Genomic DNA, 20,409 nt, shown 5'->3' with positions numbered 1-20,409 from the left:
ATATGTGAATTTTGTTACCATAAGAAATCATTTCTTGTCGAAAACTAAAGTTGACTCATTAATGTTTCTAGTTAAGGTAAGATATCTCTTAATTTTCTTACCATAATAATTATTGGATAATTGCAAAACCAGTTCATGAATCCGGTCGACTACGATCCTCCGCGTCAGCGCATTAATGATTGTTTGCTCCAGAAAAGACAAAACCAGCAGCAGGATTTTGTATTCTCAAGAGCATAAAAAATTTTTTAGAAAAAGAATAAAATTTGTTTTAATAACCACTATAATAGATGTCGGAGAGAAATATATATGATGCTGTAGTACCTTGTTTGTGATTCCTCACATTTTCTCTTCTCGCTAAATCCGAGTATATCCGGCAGAATTTTCCTTTTTCCTGTAATTATCGTGAGAAAATTCTCAGTCCAATCTATTAATAGCAGCGAGATCAACACTCTATGATGTCTTATGATGTTCCCGGTGAAGTTGTAGAGACTATCTTCACTTACTTACTAGACAAACAAGCAGCGAGATCAAGTCTCATTGCATCGACATCAAGTCTCACTGCATCGAGATCCATATATATTTTGAAGTACAACAAAAACTTGATCTTCGATGAATAATTCGCTCGAGGGTACCACCGTGCAACACTTATCTCCATCGTCGACCACATCTTCCGTCACCATGAAGGATCAAAAATCAAATCATTTCGTCTTTCCATAGATCCAAGTGAACCCATCATCCAACCTTTGAATCTTGGATCAAATAAACGGTAGAAAAAGATGTTGAACTGGATTTTTCCAGTGTAGGCACCACTCCTATCCTCTCTTCAGATTGGCTTGATTTTGGAATAATTTAAAAAAACTTGACAATCGATAACTGTGAACTCAATCCGTATCTACCAAAGCTTAAAAACTTGCGTCTCTTGAAGAATATTGTTGTGAAATGCATGGATACGAGTATAGAATTCATTGGGGCTATCCTATATTGTTGCATTTATCTAGAGAGCTTTGAATCAGTCCAGTGCTATTCTATTATTATTCTGTATATTAATGCAACAAAGTAGAAATGAGTTAGAGTACTGCAAAATTGGGGATTGTGAAAGTTTGGTGGATCTTGAAATTAATGCTCAATCTCTAAAGCCATTTCATTGTAGTAGAAAACCTATTTTCTTCCAATTTCATCATGTTGACAAGTTAGAAGATGTGCTACTCACTATTAGTTTAGGAAAAGATCTTAGGCACCCTTTTAAAATGATCGGGTTTTTAATCTACGTTATCTTAAGGTTCTCTTTACCACCAACAAGTTCCTTGAGGTATGACTACATGCTCACATATATTTCGAATATTTATCTTCAAAGTTTCTTACTTGAATGCACTTTTTTATTATAATGTTCTTTAATGAGCAAATTTTGCTGTAGTTATCTCCTTGTGCACTGTTGTTTTCTTTTTTTGAGGTTTGTTTGGGAGGGAGGGACAAAAGTCATTGAAGCACAAGGTACACACACACACACACACACACAAAAACACAAGTACATATATGATTTTTCACTAATGATATGCATAATCAACTTCATGACCTTCATACTGGTTAGATATTCTTTGTTTATATATGAGTTTCTTACTTAACTGCATTTTTTATTAATATAATGTTTTACTCAATATATATCCACACACATGCATGCATATTGAACTTTTTGCTCTCGACGAACTATGTTTTGCTAAAGTTATCCTTGTACTGCTAGTTGTATCTTTCTTATGTATGTTTGGGATATGGGAAGAGAAGGGTAAGTCCTGGAGCTATAAGTATATATATCTGAACATATACACACAAAATGTATATATTATAGATCTTTTTAGGTGTAGCGTTTGGAAATGAAACACGAGTGTAAAAAGGGTAAAAAAGAAGACATTGCAGAGTTTCTAAGACAGTAAAACCCTAATACGCCATTTTCTCTTTTCATATGCATAGTAACATAAATTTGAATTCTTAATAAGTTTTAAAAAATATTTAAAAAGTTATATTTTGTCCGGGTCTTCACGAAAGAACTTAAAACTTAAATGAAGAGATTATGATACTTTTATCGTACTTTGAAAAATTGTGATTGATGAAGTATACGGAAATTTAGGTTAATTATAATTAATAACTTAAGTTCAAATTTTATGTGAGTGATTTGAGTTCTAAAATATAGAATTAATTTATCAACTCGAGTTATAAAGAGAACTAAGAGTTTAGTAGGAAAGCTAAATTATTCCATTCTTATCATTTTGTTTTACCTCATTTATTACTATTAAGTAACATGATAAATTATTGATGTTTATGTATTTTCTATTATTCTTTGTTTCATTTTTTTTTCTCTCTCATGCATAACTAGTTTTCTTGGATAAACAACTATATATAATTTGGTATACATATATTTTTCTAGTTTTTTAAAATTATTTTATTACGTATTAATTGGGTTTGAAAAGATAGCAAAATATTGTTTTCCAAAGATGAAATTTTGTTTTACTACATTAAATTAATTTTTTGGATCTATAATTTATAAAATATAAATTTGTTTCTTGTTTAATTTTATCATTTATATATATATGTGTGTGTGTGTGTGTGTGTACTCTTGTAAAGCCTATCCAATTAAATTCAAAGGGCAAATGGGTTTATTGGGTAAATACAAAGTCAGTTTATGAAACAGCTCATCTTTTAAATGTAACGCATGAAAAACAACACTGGCGTTACCTGCTGACTCCAGTCTACCACTACCTGTCACGTGGATGAGATAATGATTGTTTTCTCCAGAAAAGACAAAACTACCAATAGAATTTTGTAACCTCCAGAACCTAATTTAAAAATAAAAAATAAAAAAAAGGGTAGAGTTCCCTTTTTGTGATACCTCATATTTTCTCTTCTCGCCAAATCCAAATCTATCAAGCAGATATACTTTTTTTTCTTCTCCTGTAATTTTCGTAGGAAAATTCTCAGTTCAATCTATCAATTTCAGCCGCTCAAGAAAGGAAGAGAAAAACCATGTCCGATCAAAAAGTAAAGAGACAAAATCCTGAAGAACATGGCGACAATAGTCTTGTTAACCCATATCAGAACTCAACGATTTCATACGATGTCCCTGGTGAAATTGTAGAGACTATATTCACTTACTTACCAGTCAAACAAGCAGCGAGATCAAGTGTCCTTGCATCGAGATTCAAAAATATTTCGAAGTACAACAAAAGCTTGATCTTTGATGAGGAATTCGCTCGAGGGTACCACCGTGGAACGCTTATCTCCATCATCGACAACATCTTCCGTCACCACGAAGGATCAAAAATCAAATCGTTTCGCGTTTTCATGGATCCAAATGAACCCATCATCCCAACCATTGAATCCTGGATCTAGAAAAAGATGTTGAAGAGATTGAACTGGATTTTTCCAGTGTAGGCACCACTCCTATCCTCTCTATAGATTGGCTTGATTTTTGAATAACTTTAAAAAACTTGACAATCGACAACTGTGAAGTCAATCCGTATCCACCAAAGCTTAAAAACTTGCGTCTCTTGAAGAATATTGTTGTGAAATGCGTGGATGCGAGTATAGAATTCATTGGGGCTATCCTATATTGTTGCGTTTATCTAGAGAGCTTAGAATAGGTCCAGAGCTATTCTATTATTATTCTGTAAATTAATGCAACGAAGCAGAAATGGGTTAGAGTACTGAAAATTGGGGATTGTGAAAGCTTGGTGGATCTTGAAAATAATGCTCAATCTCTAAAACCATTTCATTGCAGTAGACAACCTATTTTCTTCCAATTTCATCATGTCGACAAGTTGGAAGATACGCTACTCAATATTAGTTCAGGAAAAGATCTTAGGCACCCTTTTAAAGTGATTGGAATTTTTAATCTACGTTATTTTAAGGTTCTCTTTACCACCAACAAGTTCCTTGGGTATGACTACATGCTCATATATATTTCAAATATTTATCTTCAAAGTTTCTTACTTGAATGCACTTTTTTATTATAATATTTTTTTATGAATAAATTTTGCTGTAGTTATCTCCTCGTGCATTGTTGTTTTCTTTTTCTGAGGTTTGTTTGGGAGAGAGGGACAAAAGTCATTGAAGCACAAGGTACACACACACACACACACAAAAACACAAGTGCATATATGATTTTTCACTAATGATATGTATAATCAACTTCATGACCTTCATACTGATTAGATATTCTTTGTTTATATATGAGTTTCTTACTTAACTTCATTTTTTATTAACATAATGTTTTACTCTATATATATCCACACACATGCATGCATATTGTACTTTTTGCTCCCGACGAACTATGTTTTGCTAAAGTTATCTTTGTACTGCTAGTTGCATGTTTCTTATCTATGTTCGGGATAGGGGAAGAGAAGGGTACGTCCTGGAGCTATAAGTATATATATATCTGAACATATACACACAAAATGTATATATTATAGATCTTTTTAGGTGTAACGTTTGGAAATGAAACACGAGTGTAAAAAGGGTGAAAAAGAAGTCATTTCAGAGTTTCTAAGACAGCAAAACCCTAATACATCGTTTTGTCTTTTTATATGCATAATAACAACTAATAACATAAACTGGAATTCTTAATAAGTTTTAAAAAATATTTAAAAAGTGATATTTTGTCCGGCTATTCACGAAGAAGCCTAAATCTTAAATGAAGAGGTTATGATACTTTTATCGTACTTTGAAAAATTGTGATTGATGAAGTATACAGAAATTCAGGTTAATTATAATTAATAACTTAAGTTCAAATTTTATGTGAGCGATTTGAGTTCTAATTAAGATTTATGTTAGAAAAATGGTCTCATTAATATTTCTAGTTAAGGTAAAATATCTGGAGATTTCTTACCATGAGAAATTATTTTTTTACCAAATATATCCAAAGAGTAGAGTTGACTCTTAAATATCTCTAATTATGTTAAAATATCTCTTAACTTTTTTACCATAAGAAATTATTTTTTACCAATTAAATTCAAAGGGCAAATGGGTTTATGGGGTAAATACAAAGTCAGTTTATGAAACAGCTCAGCTTTTAAATGTAACGCATGAAAAACAACACTGGCGTTACCTGCTGACTCCAGTCTACCACTACCTGTCGCGTAGATGAGATAATGATTGTTTTCTCCAGAAAAGACAAAGCTGCCAGTAGAATTTTGTAACCTCAAGAACCTAATTTAAAAATAAAAAATAAAAAAGGGTAGATTACCCTTTTTGTGATTCCTCCTATTTTCTCTTCTCGCCAAACCCAAATCTATCCAGCAGATATTTTCTTTTTCTTCTCCTGTAATTTTCGTGGGAAAATTCTCAGTTCAATCTATCAATTGCAGCCGCTCAAGAAAGGAAGAGAAAAACCATGTCCGATCAGAAAGTAAAGAGACAAAATCCTGAAGAACATGGCGACAATAGTCTTGTTAACCCATATCAGAACTCAATGATTTCATACGATGTCCCTGGTGAAATTGTAGAGACTATATTCACTTACTTACCTGTCAAACAAGCAGCGAGATCAAGTGTCCTTGCATCGAGATACAAAAATATTTCGAAGTACAACAAAAGCTTGATCTTTGATGAAGAATTCACTCGAGGGTACCAACGTGGAACGCTTATCTCCATCATCGACAACATCTTCCGTCACCACGAAGGATCAAAAATCAAATCGTTTCGCCTTTTCATAGCTCCAAATGAACCCATCATCCCAACCATTGAATCCTGGATCAAACAAGCGATAGAAAAAGATGTTGAAGAGATTGAACTGGATTTTTCCAGTGCGGGCGCCATTCCTATCCTCTCTTCAGATTGGGTTGATTCTGGAACAACTTTAACAAGCTTGACCATCGACAACTATGAATTCAATCCGTACCCATTAGAGCTTAAAAACTGGCATCTCTTGAAGAGTGTTGTTCTGAAACGTGTGGGTGTGAGTATAGAATTCACTGGTGCTTTATTCGATTGTTGCATTCTTCTGGAGAACTTGGAATTAGTTCACTGCTATTCTCTTGTTATTATGGGTATTAATGCGACGAAGCAGAAATGGTTTAGAGTACTCAAAGTTGGGGATTGTGAAAATTTGGTCGATCTCAAAGTTAAAGCCCCATCTCTGAAAACATTTCATTACAGTGGAGAACCTATTTTCTTCCAGTTTAATAATGTCGACAAGTTAGAAGATATGCTGCTCACTGTTAGTTCAGCGGAAAATATTACGCCTATTAGACTGATCGGGCTTCTTTTGGATCAATTTAATCTTAAGGTTCTCTCCACCACCGGCATATTTGTTGAGGTACGCCTACATGCTCGTATGTATTTAAAATCTTTATCTTAAAAAGTTTCTTACCTGAATGCATTTTTTTCTTATGATATTTTATGATATGTCTTGATTTTGATGAACAATATTTTGCTGTAGTTATCTCCTCGTGCACTGTTGTTTTCTTGTTCCGAGGTTTGTTTGGGGGAGAGGGAGAGGAGGGTAAGGAACGGAGCAATAAATATACATATATCTGTGTGCTTATGTCTAAGTTTCCCACTCAACAGCATTTTTTAGCATACTCTTTTACTGTTTATATATATTGTATGAACCATGCTTTGCTATAGTCATCTTTGTATTCTCAATTTGGTGTTGTTGAGCTTTGTTTGGGAGAGAGGGAGAGAAGGGTACGTCATGGAGCAATAAGTACATATATCTAAACATACACACGCATATATATAGGATGTCATATATATATATATGTGTGTGTGTGTGTGTGTGTTAGATCTTTACAAGTACAATACGTGAAAGTGAAACAAGAGTATAAAAGGCGACAGAGAAGATAATTGAGAGTTTTTAAGACACAGAAAAACCTTAAAATATCCTTGGTGAGGGGGCTGTGTGGGAAAAAGCTAATATGATAATTTTACATATATAAAGAAGATAAAAAGAATATAATAAACTGTATATATAAGTCCACACACTAACTTAAAATTCTTAATTTAATATTAAAAAGTTCAGAAATTATATTTTTTTTGGAGTTTGAAATAATAGTAGGAAATGAATCGGTCCAATAGCTTCATGATGGTATGGTCTTGAAGTGTACATGTATGTAAGTCACATATAAAATCTTTTTTTCAAATTAATTAAATACTTTTTGATTTTTATGATGTTTGATTGCACTGTAGTTTTTGCATTGATATATAATATTTTACTACAGCTATCTTCTATATTATTATTTTCTTATTTTGAAAGTTGAGATAAGTAATGTATCACAATACAATATATATTAGATATAAGAGAGTATGTATAAGAAGGGTGAAAAAGAAGACGGTAGAGATTTACATGTAACAAAGCTTTAATATGATAAAAAAAATTTCTCGTACTATACTCAGTACTAATAATATAAACTGGAGTTCTCAATAAATTTTTTAAAAAAATATTTAAAAAGTAATATTTTTTCGGAATGTTCATAAAGAAATTTAAAACTTAAAGAAAATGTTATGGTACTTTTTGTCGTGATTTGAAAAATTATGATTTACGAGATATATAGAAACTTATAGTAATCGTAACTAATAACTTAGGTTTATTTTTTCAGGTAATTAATTTAAATTCTAAAGTATGTTATTAATTTATTAACTCGAGTTATAAAGAGAATTAATAATTTGGTATAAAAGCTAAATTAACTCATTCTTATCGTTTTGCTTCCCTTCATTTATTACCATTCAATAACACCATAAATTATTAATACTTCTGTGTTTTCTGTTAGTTTTCGTTCCATTTTCTTCCCTCTCGTACATAACTTTAGTTTTTTTTTGCATAGACACCCACATATATATGATTTGGTACGCACACACATATATGTATATTTATGTGTGTGTATGCTCGCAGGGTCTATCCAGGATAATTGCAAATAAAACACAGAAAGCACCGCGATTTATTTTTCCTGCCATGAAGGAATATCAGCTGCTCCTGCATGATCGTAGCTTTGTGAATCTTTTCCAGATAGCCACCTTTCTAACATGCTGTCCTAATTTAGAAAGACTGTTCATTGATGTAAGCATTTCTCACTACACATACCTTAAGATTACACTTAACTATATGTATATATATATATATATATATATAATATCTTCTTCTTAATATATAGATACATATACATATTTATTTTTTTGGGTTCATTTTTGATAAATTTCTAACCGTATGGATAAAACTAAAATTACAATTGCAGCTGAATGACTTCCGTTTCGTCCGCACATCTAATTGGGAGCGTCACCAGAAGAACAAACTTGATAAGTTCGTTCATGATCCATACAGGATTAAATTTATCAAAATATCAGGGTTCAAATTTGACGAATACGAAATAGAGTTGGTGCTGTTTTTCCTAAAGAAGACAATCAACCTGGAGAACTTAGTTCTTGTCACTTCGAAAAAAGATGCTCTGAAAATTGATCTCAATGATTCATGCCATTACCGCAGACTTTTCTATTCCTCAAGAGCATCTAAACGAGCTCAAATACTTGTTTATGAGCATTCCGACGATGCTGAAACTCTTTATCCAGTGCATACAAAAACTTGGTTCCATTCACATTGAGCTTCCAAGGAATTTAAAGCTTAAATCAATCTTCATGAAACTGCAGCCTAACCTACCTAGCTCCTTATATTTCAAGGTGTATATCATACATCTTGTGTTTAATGTTTTTTGGTTTGTTTTTCCAGTGATAAAGATAATAGTTTTTTTTTTTTTTATATTATTACTTTCGGACTAGATGGATTCTATGTATAAAAGTTATAACGTGAATAGAATCTTAATAATATGTGATTTGGACCTCAATTGTTATTTTCGTAGGTTAAGTTTTATGCCCCTTTTTTTAATGGTTTGAATTTTTGTTGGGTTAGAGGAGCTTATGACACTAAGCATGCTAGAAATAACTGTGCGTACAAGTGAATTAGAAGATTATATACCTGGTATGTTTTATTTTTTTGTAAAAATTTAAAACAAACCAATTATAGTCGTGGAGTTTATCAATTCATATATATTAACGAGGTGCTTATAAATAATTACTCATATATGTTAGAAACCTACTTATTGTTGAGTAAAAACAGCAGAAAGTGAATGTGCTAGGAAGTAATTATGTTTTTATTAAAATGTGATGATTTTAAGGTAAGTTGTTAGAGTATGCTAATCACTCTTTAGTTGAATGATTGTTATGTTCCTTTCTTTACAATAAATTGTGAGTTTGAGTTAGACTGTGTTTCATGTGTGTCCTTGTAAGAATATTATTTCTTTTGGGTATTGTAGTCAAAAAATAGAATAGCGATTATAGTGGATGTGAATTTTTATTGACAAGAAAAGGTAAATGATAGTGTACGGACGTGATTATATTTGCGTGGATAGATTTCAGCATAGTTATCACGAATGTAGATTTATAACGATTTTGTCTATATTAAGACGTCAATAATTAACAACAGAGTCTTATCAAAATTTCAACACCACTAGCTACAAAGAATTTGATAATGAACTTCTTTAACAACTTTGAAATTTTTGAATATTAAAAATGTAGTGGTATTATAGACTTGAACTTCTCGATCATTGGTTCGCAGAGTAGAATAAAAATATACTATAATATATAAAACTTACGATAAAAAAAATATCTGGGGATTTCTTACTATGAGAAATTATTTGTTGTAATATATCCAAAGAGTAGAGTTGACTCTTGAATGTCTCTAGTTATGTTAAAATCTCTACGAATTTTTTTCACCGTAAGAAATTATTTTTTACGAATTAAACCCAAAGGGTAAAAAGGTCTACCGGGTAAATACAAAGTCTGTTTATGAAACGACTCAGCTTTCAAATATAACGCATGCAAAACAACATTGGCGTTACCTGCTTACCCCGGTCTACCACTACCCTCCACGTCAGCGCGTTGCTTATTCGTGGGATTTTATAATGATTGTTTGCTCCAGAAAAGACAAAAGCAGCAGCAGAATTTTGTATCCCTAAGAGCCTAAAATTCTTTTTCAGAAAACATCAAATTTGATTTCGTAACCGGTGCAGTAGATGACGGAGATAAGTATATATCATGCGTAGTACCCCTTTTGTGATTCCCCGCATTTTCTCTTCTCGCTAAATCTAAGTATATCCAGCAGAATTTTCTTTCATTTGTCCTGTAATTTTCGTGAGAAAATTCTCAGTTCAATCTATCAATGGCAGCTGCACAAGAAAGGAAGAGGAAAACGATGTCCGATCATATAACAAATAGTCACGGTGAAGGTAGTCTTGTTAACCCAAATCAAAACTTAATGATTTCTTACAATATCCCTGGTGAAGTTGTAGAGACTATCTTCACTTTCTTACCAGTCAAACAAGCATCGAGGTCAAGCCTCCTTGCATCGAGATTAAGAAATATTTGGAAGTACAGCAAAAGCTTGATCTTTGATAAGGAATTCGCTCGAGGGTACGACTGTGGAGCACTTATCTCCATCATCGGCCACATCTTTCGTCACCATGAAGGATTAAAAATCTAATCGTTTCGTCTTTTCCTAGATCCAAATGGACCCGTCATCCCAACCATTGAATCCTGGATCAAACAAGCGATAGAAAAAGATGTTGAAGAGATTGAACTAGATTTTTCCAGTGTAGGCACCACGCCAATCCTTTCTTCAGATTCGGTTGATTCTGGAACAACTTTAACAAGCCTGAAAATCGACTTCTGTGAATTCAATCCGCACCTATCAGAGCTTAAAAATTTGTGTCTCTTGAAGAATGTTGTTATGAAACGTGTGGATGTGAGTATAGAACTCATTGGTGCTTTACTCGATTGTTGCCTCCTTCTGGAGAGCTTGGAATTAGTTCAGTGCCGTTACCTTATTATTCTGTATATTAATGCGGCGAAGCAGCAATGGTTTTGAGGTGTAATATGCGGAAATGAAACAAGAGGGTAAAAAAGGTGAAAGAGAAGATAGCGGAGAGGTTTCGAGACATAAAAAAAATCCTAATGTATCCTTCTACTTAACAAAATAAAACGATTAGATAAGTTGTTATTTTATATATGTAAGTTATAACTTGAACAGAACCTTAGTTATGTGCGATTTGAACCTTAACTGTTATTTTCGTTGGTTAAGTTTTATATCTTTTTTCAATGGTTTGAATTTATATTTAGTATAGATATGTATTAAATAAATCAAATTCATAATTAAGCATTACTTTATCAAACTGAATTCAAATATTCCCATCAAAATGTGCTATGCATAATAGTAGTAAAACTTCTAGTTCTAGTTTTTTTAAGAATAATTTTTTCTTTTTGGATTTTATTTTACCAAATAAAACTTTTTGTAGTTTAAAATTTTATACATTTAGATATCATTAATTAATAACAAAATCTTATCGAAATTTCAACACTATAGGTACAAAAAATCTTACTTTGATAACGAACTTCTTCAACAAATTTAAAATATTTAGATATTAAAAATGTAGCGGTATTATAGACTTAAATTTCTGGATTATTGGTTGTATTATAATAATTATTAGCTGAACAGAAAATAGGATTGTAATAAAATTACAATTACATTGTATTGGTTGGTCTAAAACAAGAAATAACTCATTGACTGAAAAACGTACTAAAATAAATTAAAAAGTCAAAGAAACAAAAAGAATAGTTGATACCGTAAATAAATGAACATATTCGGAAATGAAAGCAAAGAAGAAACGACGTAACCTAAAATCGATCGCTCAAATAAGTTAATTGTTAAAATGGGTATTTCTAAATGCGTCATTACCATACGACAATCATATGGTTTAAAACTAATGACATGATTATTTATAAATCAAACAAGGGAGAAACATAATATTTTAAACAAAATGAGGATAACATTTTTGTACTAATTAAAAAAAAATGATTGGACAAGCCTTAAAATCGCCATTAATGAGTAATACTATTGTGTTTTAGAACATTTTGAAACATTAGTTATATGAATTTAAACTTTTAATAATATTTTTTCTCATTATAAAAATTAAATTAATGCATATAAAAGTGAATTATAAGGAAGAAAATGTTATTTTGGTACTAATTAACCGTGAGCGAAAATGGTTTTCAAAATTCAGTATATTAATTAATGATAATTTTTTTAAGAACAATGAATCTGCAACTAGAAAAAAAGGAAATCAAAACTTAAATCTAATTAAACTCTATGTTGATTCAAAAGAAAATCCACCACCTCCTGAGAAAATACTTTGCAACCACCTTTTGAAAGCCGAAAATCACTGTAATTAAAATATTTAAAGTAATTTCAAAAAAACCCAGATTGAAAAATGCAAATAAGGATATATAAAATAATTAATTGTTATTAAAATAAAATATAGGTGAATTTTGTTACCATAAGAAATCATTTCTTGTCGAAAACTAAAGTTGACTCATTAATGTTTCTAGTTAAGGTAAGATATCTCTTAATTTTCTTACCATGATAATTATTGGATAATTACAAAACCAGTTCATGAATCCGGTCGACTACGATCCTCCGCGTCAGCGCATTAATGATTGTTTGCTCCAGAAAAGACAAAACCAGCAGCAGGATTTTGTATTCTCAAGAGCATAAAAAATTTTTTAGAAAAAGAATAAAATTTGTTTTAATAACCACTATAATAGATGTCGGAGAGAAATATATATGATGCTGTAGTACCTTGTTTGTGATTCCTCACATTTTCTCTTCTCGCTAAATCCGAGTATATCCGGCAGAATTTTCCTTTTTCCTGTAATTATCGTGAGAAAATTCTCAGTCCAATCTATTAATAGCAGCGAGATCAACACTCTATGATGTCTTATGATGTTCCCGGTGAAGTTGTAGAGACTATCTTCACTTACTTACTAGACAAACAAGCAGCGAGATCAAGTCTCATTGCATCGACATCAAGTCTCACTGCATCGAGATCCATATATATTTTGAAGTACAACAAAAACTTGATCTTCGATGAATAATTCGCTCGAGGGTACCACCGTGCAACACTTATCTCCATCGTCGACCACATCTTCCGTCACCGTGAAGGATCAAAAATCAAATCATTTCGTCTTTCCATAGATCCAAATGAACCCATCATCCAATCGTTGAATCTTGGATCAAACAAACGATAGAAAAAGATGTTGAAGAGGTTGAATTGGATTTTTCCAGTGTAGGCACCACTCCTATCCTCTCTTAAGATTGGCTTTATTTTGGAATAACTTCAAAAAACTTGACAATCGACAACTGTGAACTCAATCCGTATCCACCAAGGCTTAAAAACTTGCGTATCTTGAAGAATGTTGTTGTGAAATGCGTGGATGCAAGTATAAAATTCATTGGGGCTATCCTATATTGTTGCATTTATCTAGAGAACTTAGAATCAGTCCAGTGCTATTTTATTATTATTCTGTATATTAATGCAACAAAGCAGAAATGGGTTAGAGTACTGCAAAATTGGGGATTGTGAAAGCTTGTTGGATCTTGAAATTAATGCTCAATCTCTAAAACCATTTCATTGCAGTAGAAAACCTATTTTCTTCCAATTTCATCATGTTGACAAGTTAGAAGATGTGCTACTCACTATTAGTTTAGGAAAAGATCTTAGGCACCCTTTTAAAATGATCGGGTTTTTAATCTACGTTATCTTAAGGTTCTCTTTACCACCAACAAGTTCCTTGAGGTATGACTACATGCTCACATATATTTCGAATATTTATCTTCAAAGTTTCTTACTTGAATGCACTTTTTTATTATAATATTTTTTTTTTGAACAAATTTTGCTGTAGTTATCTCCTCGTGCACTGTTTTTTTTTTTTTCTGAGGTTTGTTTGGGAGAGAGGGACAAAAGTCATTGAAGCACAAGGTACACACACACACACACACAAAAACACAAGTACATATATGATTTTTCACTAATGATATGCATAATCAACTTCATGACCTTCATACTGGTTAGATATTCTTTGTTTATATATGAGTTTCTTACTTAACTGCATTTTTTATTAATATAATGTTTTACTCAATATATATCCACACACATGCATGCATATTGAACTTTTTGCTCTCGACGAACTATGTTTTGCTAAAGCTATCTTTGTACTTCTAGTTGCATGTTTCTTACGTATGTTTGGGATAGGGGAAGAAAAGGGTAAGTCCTGGAGCTATAAGTATATATATCTGAACATATACACACAAAATGTATATATTATAGATCTTTTTAGGCGTAACGTTTGGAAATGAAACACGAGTGTAAAAAGGGTGAAAAAGAAGACACTGCAGAGTTTCTAAGGCAGTAAAACCCTAATACATCATTTTCTCTTTTCATATGCACAGTAACAATTAATAACATAAATTGGAATTCTTAATAAGTTTTAAAAAATATTTAAAAAGTGATATTTTGTCCGGGTCTTCACGAAGAAACTTAAAACTTAAATGAAGAGATTATGATACTTTTATCGTACTTTAAAAAATTGTGATTGATGAAGTATACAGAAATTTAAGTTAATTATAATTAATAACTTAAGTTCAAAATTTAAGTGAGTGATTTGAGTTGTAAAATATAGAGTTAATTTATCAACTCGAGTTATAAAGAGAACAAACAGTTTAATAGGAAAGCTAAATTATTCCATTCTTATCATTTTGTTTTACCTCATTTATTACTATTCAGTAACATGATAAATTATTGATGTTTATGTGTTTTCTATTATTCTTTGTTTCATTTTTTTCTCTTTCATGCATAACTAGTTTTCTTGGATAGACAACTATACATAATTTGGTGTACATGTATTTTTCTAGTTTTTTAAAATTATTTTATTACGTATTAATTGAGTTTGAAATGATAGTAAAATATTGTTTTCCAAAGAAAAAATTTTGTTTTACTTCATCAAATTAATTTTTTGGATATGTACATCTATAATTTATAAAATATAAATTTTTTTCTTGTTTAATTTTATCATTTATATATATATATGTGTGTGTGTGTGCGCGTACTCTTGTAAGGCCTATCCAGGAACATTGCGAGTGAAAATGTAAAACCAATGCTACTTGCTTTTCCTAGCACGAAGGAATATCAACTGTTGATGCATGGCGGTAGCTTTGTTAATCTTTTCGATATCGTCACATTTCTGACATCTTTTCCTAGTCTAGAAAGACTATTCATTGATGTAAGCACTTCTCACTACATATACCCTAAAATTCAACTGGCTTATATGCATATGTATAATAATGTCTTCTTCTTAATATATATATTTATTAATTTTCCTTATGATAAATTATCAACTACATGGTTAAAATAAAAATTACTATTGCAGCTTAATGGCTTCAATTTCATTCGTACATCTTATTGGGAGCTTCGCCAGAGGAACAAGCTTGATATGCTTATTCCTGCTCTACACAAGACTAAATTTATCAAGATATCAGGTCATAAATTTGATAAATGCGAAATAGAGATGGTGATGTTTTTTCTGAAAAGAAGACATGCAAATTAGAAAATTTATTTCTTGTAACTCCTAAGAAAGATGCTCTGAAAATTGGTCCCGGTGATGCATGCTATTATCATGAGCTTTTCTATTCATGGAGAGCATCGAAACAAGCTCGAGTATCTCTTTACGAGTCCTTCAACGATGCTAAAACTCTTCGTCCGGCGCATTCGAAAACTTGGTTCCATTCACTTTGGGCTTCCGAGTAAATGAGGATTTATATCAATATTCATGAAACTGCAGCCTAGCTTAGCTAGCTCCTTACATTTCAAGATAGGCATCATACGTCTTATGTTTAATACTCTTTGTCTTATTTTCTCAATGATAAAGACAGTGGTTTTTTTATGTTTTTTTTTTCTTGGATTTGATGAATTTTATGTATTAAATTTATAACTTGAATAGAACCTTAATGTTTGTGAATTGGAACCTTAATCGTTGTTTTCGTGGATTAAATTCTTTGTTTTTTTTATGGTTTGATACCCCGTCCGGTATGAAGCGACGTTCACGGTTGAGTTTCCTTTGTATCCGATCCGTCCACCATCTCCCAGAATATCTAGTAAAGCTACCATTCATTCATTCACTTAACCAATCAATTTTTTGTTTACATTTAATTTTTCGTTTCACAATTTAACTGTAAATCAATGTAAAACAAACAATACATGCATTAAGGAAACACAATTAAATTATTTTACCAATTTCAGTATATTATTATGCATTTAAAGCTATAAAATCAATCAATCAGTTAAACGGACAACAATAATAAATAACTGATTCTCCCTCCATTAGTAACCTGTAATTAATTCTTGAAGTTTTTTAAATTACGCAAAATACCATATTATTGATAATTAAACTTCAATTCCATAATAAGGAATAAGATGAGGAATTCTTACTCAAATTGGTGTCCGAAATACTAAACTTTTTATTGCACTTAGTGGCGGTCTCCGACTTCCCTGAATTTTCCTGCAGAGATTAAAACATGTTTCACGTACCTAGAAATATCCCAAAAAATCCTAAAATAGGTGTTAAAATCTTTTTCGGCCAATTTTAAAATTCTGGCACAGCAGCACCGCCATGCTCTGGTTATGGCACTGCTGCTCGCAGTGGCAGTTTACCTCGGACTCATTGTTTTCGGCAAGTTTTGGCCAATTTTGACTGGTTTTATACTCATTCTAGCGAGAAAACATGTTAGAGGGACTCGGTTGGCTGAAAAAAAATCAAAAAACATAAACTTATCAGAGGTGAGATTTTTTGGTGTGGCGGCTCCACCGACTCACCTTCGCGGCTGGGCATTTTTCTTCAGTCAACCTGTAGAAAATTGAATGGTAAACACAATGGTGGAAAAATTACATGAAATAGGAATCAGAAAGGGGCTCATCAGATGTGATTTTTTATTTTGTCTATGGCGGTACCGTTGGGCTTTACCCACGATTTCTGCCTCATCCACCATTCTTTTTGCTCGAATTTTTTCATGGGGGTGTTTGAAATCAAATTCCCAGCATATAGGAGTATTTTTACCGTTTTTTAGCAGTCGGAGGTGGCTGTGCAGCGGTGGTCGGCGATCGGCTCCCTTCTTTAGCAACTGGTTCTTTTTCTCCAATATGAGAGTAGCAGCTAGGGTTTGAGTTTGGTGTGATATGAGATACTTGTACCCATCTTCCTAAAATTTGGACCGTTCATTACGTTTGATCTCGACCGTCCGATCGCATTTAAAGAGAAAATGAATCTGAACCGTTCATTACAATTTGATCTCGACCGCACGATCACATTTAAAGAGAATAAATTTGGACCGTTCATCACATCTAATCGCGACTGTCCAATCGTGCCTGAGAAGAGAACGGATCCTGCCCGTCCACGCGCACGGAAATGCATCTGGGTCGTCTGATCGCAGGCACGTGGATTGTCAGCATGGCCTTCCGCGTGGCACCGAGTCAGTGTGCCTTACCATGCAGCACGCTTCGATTCGTCGAAGGCACCGACTGGGCTATCCTACATGGTGCACTTTTTTAATTGTATTTTGACCCCTAATTTTTTATTTTTCTTTCAAAAATATTCTCCGAACCCAAATTTTCACCCCTTTTTTTCAAAATTATTTTAAATTTCATCCTCTACCTATTTTTTCCTAATTTTACATTAAATAAAAATTTATATATTTATAAATTATATTTCTATATATTTTTAAAAATTTTAAAATTAATGTCGAACTAAATTTTGGGCCCGGGTATTACATGGCTGATCGTGATGAACGGCCCAGATTCTTTCACACAATCAGCCTAAATGAGAAATCAACGAATAGCCCTCCTCGCTCCACATGTTCCCGAACAGACGGCCCAGATCGGCACGGAATGGGTACTTAAATATCGCATCACATGAGAACTTAACCCTAACTGACCAGCCTGTACAGGAGAAAAAGAACCAGACGCTGGAGAAAGAGGCTGATCCCCGACTGCCGCCGTACCGAAGCCACCACCGACCGCTAAAAAAGGCAAAAAATTTCTCTCCACACTCATAATTCAATTCTGAGCCTCCCTATGGTCATATCGAAGCAAAAGGGACAACAGATGAGTCAAAAATTGGGGGCAAAGCATGGCAGAGCCGCCGTTATCAAAATCCTAATCATCACTAATGAACTCCTTCCCATTTTCCATTTCACACAATTTTTCGACCATTGTGTTCACCGTCTTTTTCTGTGCAGGTTAGCTGAAGAAGAAACTCCAGCTACGAACGAGAACCGGTGGAGCTGCCGCACTCAGAGACTCCCCCGTTGGTAAGTTCAATTTTTTTTATTTTCTAGCCAATCGAGTCCTCCTAATGTATTTTTCTGTAGGGATATGTGTAAAACAGGCCAAAACCAGCCAAAACTGGTTAGGCCGAGGCAAACCACTACCATGGGCGGTGGAGCCAGCACCGGAGCACGGTGGCAGCGCCATGCCGAAACCCTAAAATTGGTTGAAAAGGATTTTCAACATCGATTTTGTATTTTTTGAGGTACTTTTATGTACGTGATGAGTATTTTGATTTTTGTAGGAAAAATTCAGAAAACTCGAGACCTACTAGGAGATGTAGTAGATAGTTTGGCATTTCAAAACACTAATCTGGATAAGAATATCTCACCATATTCTCTGTTACGGTAAATTAAGGCTTAATAATCAATAATGTTTTGTTTTGTGAAAAATTAAAAAAATTCTAAAAATAATTACAGGTCATTAGTGGAACCGGAATCGGTAAGTTTATATTTGTCCTAGTTTATCTGTGTTGCATATTCATTTTCCTTTGCTGCTTAAATTGATTATTATCCCGTAATGTGCCTTAATTATTGTTTATAATTATTTTCTCATTTATTGAATGTCTAATCGTTACTTTCTTGATCCAATTGACTGATTAAAAATAAAGGCCATGAGTACGTTTCTTGGTTATTGAGGTATGAAATTATATTGTTTATATAAATGTCATTTAATTAATCTGTGAATATGAAATGAGATATTGGTATACGCTTAGTGGTTATTTTGTTAATGAGGATCTTTATGTGAAAGATTTACCGAGTATCCTGGGAAAGGACAGACGAGCCCAGTACATAAGAAACCATATCATGAACGTTACCCCAGTCGAACAGGGTTAGAAAATCTCATACTAGAAGGGTTTGGGAGATATGGTTCACCTTCATACCGGACGAGATATTGAGATGATTGAATGTTTGGCACTCATTACTGGATAGGGTATGGGACGACCGGTTAATTGATAAATCTGAATATTGGGTTCCCGTGTGGGAGGGACATCCCTATGGACCCCTAGGGGTACCAGTAAGTAGGTTAAAAAGAAAGAATTACCAATTTTATACATGAAATTAAAATATCATTTGGTTACTATCCTTCATAGGTTAATTTTTGAAAAACTCATAACCGTAAGTATGGAATAAACAGTTTCCTTTACGATAAATGAATTTATTTAAATTAAGGGCTCAATTAGTTATTTTTGTGATTTTTACCAACCTTTGGTTTTTCTTATAGATAATTAGTGTGATATTTTTACTAAGCTAGTGTAGTTCACTATTCTATTAACCATTTTAGATCAAAGGACAAATATTCATATACCGATCAGCAAGAAGGTTACAAGTAGTTTACCTCTCGGACCCCCTTTAAGAGCTAATGGAGGTTAACTCGTAGGATATTTATCTATTTGTTTTAAGCCATATATTTGCTTCTTTCTATGAGTCGTTGTAGTAGGCACATTTCCGTAACCCTATTAGGCATTCTAATTTATCGTGTAAAGAATGTAAACCCTAATATTATTACTTACTTCCGCATTTAAAAATATAAATTCATTTACTTTGAGTTTCGAGCCTTTACAATTGGTATTAGAGTCGCGTTCCTCAAAACCATTCCTTACACAATGACTTAAAAACACCAAATATAAACTATTGCTCAATCTTTCCTTGTGAAATGCAGGTACAAAGATATGAGGAAAGGGAGGCCCCCACTAAACTGAGCAGCCCGAGATGGTTCGCTTCGAGAGGATGTTGATTGACTCTTTGAGATATTGGAGAGACTCATCTTTGCCCAGCAGGTATGGAGGAAAGGAAGGAGTTGTCTAACCCTCCCCCGCTGCCACAATTTGAGTCATTCCCAGAGGGAAAGATCCGGAGCCACCCTGGTACAATCATGCTCCTCCACCGTATCATCCGGTACTGCCACAGTACAATTTAATGCCTCCATCATATCATCCGGCACCACCACATGGCCACCCAGTTCCTCCCCAGCACAATCTAGTCCCTCTTTCGCAGGACCCAATTTTACCAATGATGGACCCAGACTATATTGAAAGGCACAAAAGACTAAACTCATCTACCTTTGCAGGGGCATCCTTCTTCGAAGAGGCCAAGTATTGGTTAGCTAAGACATAAAAGGCTTTTGCAACTCTTGAGATGGTTCCTGAAAAGAAGGTTGTACTTGC

General features: G+C 33.1%; 1 protein-coding gene across 1 annotated transcript; it reads left to right on the top strand.

Annotated features, from left to right (window-relative positions):
- The first annotated feature begins 9,853 nt into the window (after positions 1-9,853).
- LOC148252879 (putative FBD-associated F-box protein At1g61330) lies at positions 9,854-19,979 on the top strand. The gene is made up of 5 exons (XM_088207774.1): positions 9,854-10,505; positions 10,536-10,893; positions 15,042-15,147; positions 15,295-15,435; positions 19,905-19,979. Exons 1-5 carry the CDS (start codon positions 10,196-10,198, stop codon positions 19,977-19,979), a joined length of 990 nt encoding a protein of 329 aa, XP_088063900.1. The 5' UTR covers positions 9,854-10,195.
- The last annotated feature ends 430 nt before the right edge of the window (positions 19,980-20,409 follow it).

The sequence above is a fragment of the Carica papaya genome, chromosome 7, assembly GCF_054855325.1.
Source record: "Carica papaya isolate Zhongbai chromosome 7, ASM5485532v1, whole genome shotgun sequence".
Taxonomy (NCBI): Eukaryota; Viridiplantae; Streptophyta; class Magnoliopsida; order Brassicales; family Caricaceae; genus Carica; species Carica papaya.
The sequence above is the reverse complement of the archived record's forward strand: the minus strand, read 5'-3'. Positions and strand labels throughout refer to the sequence as shown.

Bases quoted from the DNA above. Each gene is read 5' to 3' on its own strand.
- LOC148252879 (XM_088207774.1), top strand. From the start codon at position 10,196: ATGGCAGCTGCACAAGAAAGGAAGAGGAAAACGATGTCCGATCATATA. The intron at 10,894-15,041 runs GTTTTGAGGTGT...TGCTTTTCCTAG, and splicing joins AATGCGGCGAAGCAGCAATG to CACGAAGGAATATCAACTGT. The intron at 15,436-19,904 runs GTGATGTTTTTT...TGTGAAATGCAG, and splicing joins ATAAATGCGAAATAGAGATG to GTACAAAGATATGAGGAAAG.